The sequence below is a fragment of the Austrofundulus limnaeus genome, unplaced genomic scaffold, assembly GCF_001266775.1.
Source record: "Austrofundulus limnaeus strain Quisiro unplaced genomic scaffold, Austrofundulus_limnaeus-1.0 Scaffold222, whole genome shotgun sequence".
NCBI lineage: Eukaryota > Metazoa > Chordata > Actinopteri > Cyprinodontiformes > Rivulidae > Austrofundulus > Austrofundulus limnaeus.
In genome coordinates this window covers 719,304-721,864 of record NW_013952624.1, presented here as the reverse complement: position 1 = coordinate 721,864, position 2,561 = coordinate 719,304, and the positions used below count along the sequence as shown (strand labels likewise).

At 37.6% G+C, this 2,561-nt stretch overlaps 1 protein-coding gene across 1 annotated transcript; it reads right to left on the bottom strand.

The window, feature by feature from the left end:
- Positions 1-461: 461 nt before the first annotated feature.
- On the bottom strand, positions 462-2,548 carry LOC106525301 (uncharacterized). Its single transcript, XM_014019489.1, has 2 exons — positions 1,812-2,548; positions 462-1,709 (listed from the first exon to the last, which is right to left on the bottom strand). Exons 1-2 carry the CDS (start codon positions 2,403-2,405, stop codon positions 1,482-1,484), a joined length of 822 nt encoding a protein of 273 aa, XP_013874943.1. The 5' UTR covers positions 2,406-2,548; the 3' UTR covers positions 462-1,481.
- Positions 2,549-2,561: the final 13 nt, after the last annotated feature.

The window sequence follows — 2,561 nt, the reverse complement described above, 5'->3', positions numbered from 1 at the left end:
AATCAGGTGTGTTGGAGCAAGAAAACCTCTAAAACATGCAGGATAGTGGCCCTCGAGGACTGGAGTTTGACACCCCTGATTTAGAATTATCATTTAACCTAACAGTCATGTTTTTGGTCTGTGGGAGGAAGCCGGAGTACCCGGGGAGAACCCACGCATGCACGGAGAGAACATGCAAACTCTACCCAGAAAGGTCCCCGGACCGGGATTTGAACCGGTGACCTTCTTGCTGAGAGGCATCAGCTCTACCAACTGAGCCACCGTGCCTTCATTAAATATGAAGCATTTAATGTTAATTACTTAATATTGTTGCCAAAGAACATCTTATCTCAGTGAGTATGGGTATGTTGCCTTCCATGTACAAGTTCTTGATGTTCATACCTTTAAACATTAGGGGAACAGTTTTACACCCAGAAAGATAGTTACAATGACAGACAACAAAATGTAGATGACTTATTTTCTGCCACAGTTATTTGCCGATGACAAATTTAAACTTAAGAAGTAAGGTGAAAAATACAGCAGGACATGTTGAGTAGTTTATAGGCATAAAAAACTAAGGAAATGTTTATTTTTGTTTAATTATGTTTCACAACTGTGTTCAAAGTTGTACTTGTTACAATGCATTCATATTTTCAAAAATATATTGGTTTTTTTCTACACATTAGATATTTTATATTTTTTGTGGCAGGTTTATACAAAAGATTTTTGTTTCTTAAGTTTTACTGGGTCCAAATTAGGGTCAATTTATGTTAATCTTATCAAATATGTGCACACTAAGACAAGTATTTTTAAGCACTTGTGATTTATTTTGGGGAGTTTAAAAATAATGGATTTTGCATTYCAGTTCACTTAATAAAATTATTTTGAATACAATTTTTATTTGCTGTTGCACTGTACATAAAATTATCTAGAATTACACAAACACTGATYTGTGAAGAGTATTACATGACAAAATTTATGCTGACTTATCAATTAAACAGAACAGTGACAATATTACAAAAAATTATATGTAGATAGAAAAAGGTCACCAACAATATCTGTTAAGAGTATGATTAAAACACTGCCATTAGTTATAACGCTGCTGTCCACATAATCGTGTCCTGAACAGGTAAGTACAAGAAAAAGAATAACCTGAACATTTTAGCACAATTGAGTGCTGTTTTCAAAAAAGCTAATTTTGCAAAATCATAAACTGGATTAAATACTGAGGAATTAATAGGTAGACCTTTAACTTTGAAGGAAAAATATGTTTTGCAATATTTAAATAAAACAATTATGTCCCTCATGCAATTTAGTCCACTTGCAATCGTGGCATTTACTAAAACAGGTCATATTGAAATAATTTATGTTTTTGTAAGGGTTGGTGATTTACAGAATCTTAATTCCTGAGCCCGTCATTCATCATTTGATGGAGTCTTACATAAAGGTTGGTAATTTCGTACACATCATCTGGCATTACCAGTCCATGCTCGGTCATGAGTTCAGTGCACAAGTGTAACACATCTACATCGCAAGGGAAAGTCCTTGAAACAACATTCCTCTAGACATATTTCCAGCTTTGTTAGARTGACAGGTTGTAGAAAATCTGAAGCCCCATAAAGGTTGGGAACGGCATGCATTAATGTTGGACGACCATTAGGGGCCCGGGGATTATTAGTAGATCGTATACGATGGTCATTCCATGCATGGACAACCTCATCCAGCTCCACCTCAAAAAAGAAAAGGAGTAATTAGAAAACAATTTAGTTTTTTCCATTATTCATAACTATTTCAAATGTATGTGCTGAATGCAAGAAACACATTTCTATTACCTGTATTGTTTGTAGGAAGCAAAACTGGATCAGTGATTTATCCAGAAAGCTGTCAACAAAATAACCATCAGCTTTCAGCTGGTCAAAATGGTCCATCCAAAACTGGGCACACTCACTTCTCAAGGTGCACCACCATCGTTCTATCCTTTGATTGCCAGTACTCGGCCCGAGGATAACAGAGTCAAAACCATTTTCCTGCTCAGTGTTGCGCAGAAATCTTTGCATGGCCACCACATGAACATTCTCTGTGCCATGATCCACTCTGACCTTTTGTGGAGATCCATCACATTCCATCACAGCATCAATGAAATAGCCAGCAATAATGCGAGGGTCACTGTTAGTTTTATATGCTTCTAACCAGAGCATTTTCCTCGAGAATCCATCTATGCATCCATTAATGCATATTCCATAAGGCTTCAGTTTGTCGTACCCATCAATATGCCAAACATAATTTGGTCCACGACTGACATAAGAGCGACGTCCCAAACGATTGTGTGCACGCAGGTCAACTCCATTTGGATCCATTAGGCGCATCAGCAGACGGACTGTTTCTTTGTCTGTGACTATCCCAGCCATCCAACATTTCTGGTGCATCCACCTGTAGCCATGCTGTCTACCTGATCCTTGTAGTTGTTGTTCAATGAAAGATGCCACTTCTGCATCATCCGTCTTATTTTTTCTCCGCCAAAGCCGCTTTTTTTGCAGTCTTCTCTCTAATGTCCGGAGGCTTAATCTCACACTATGGGATTC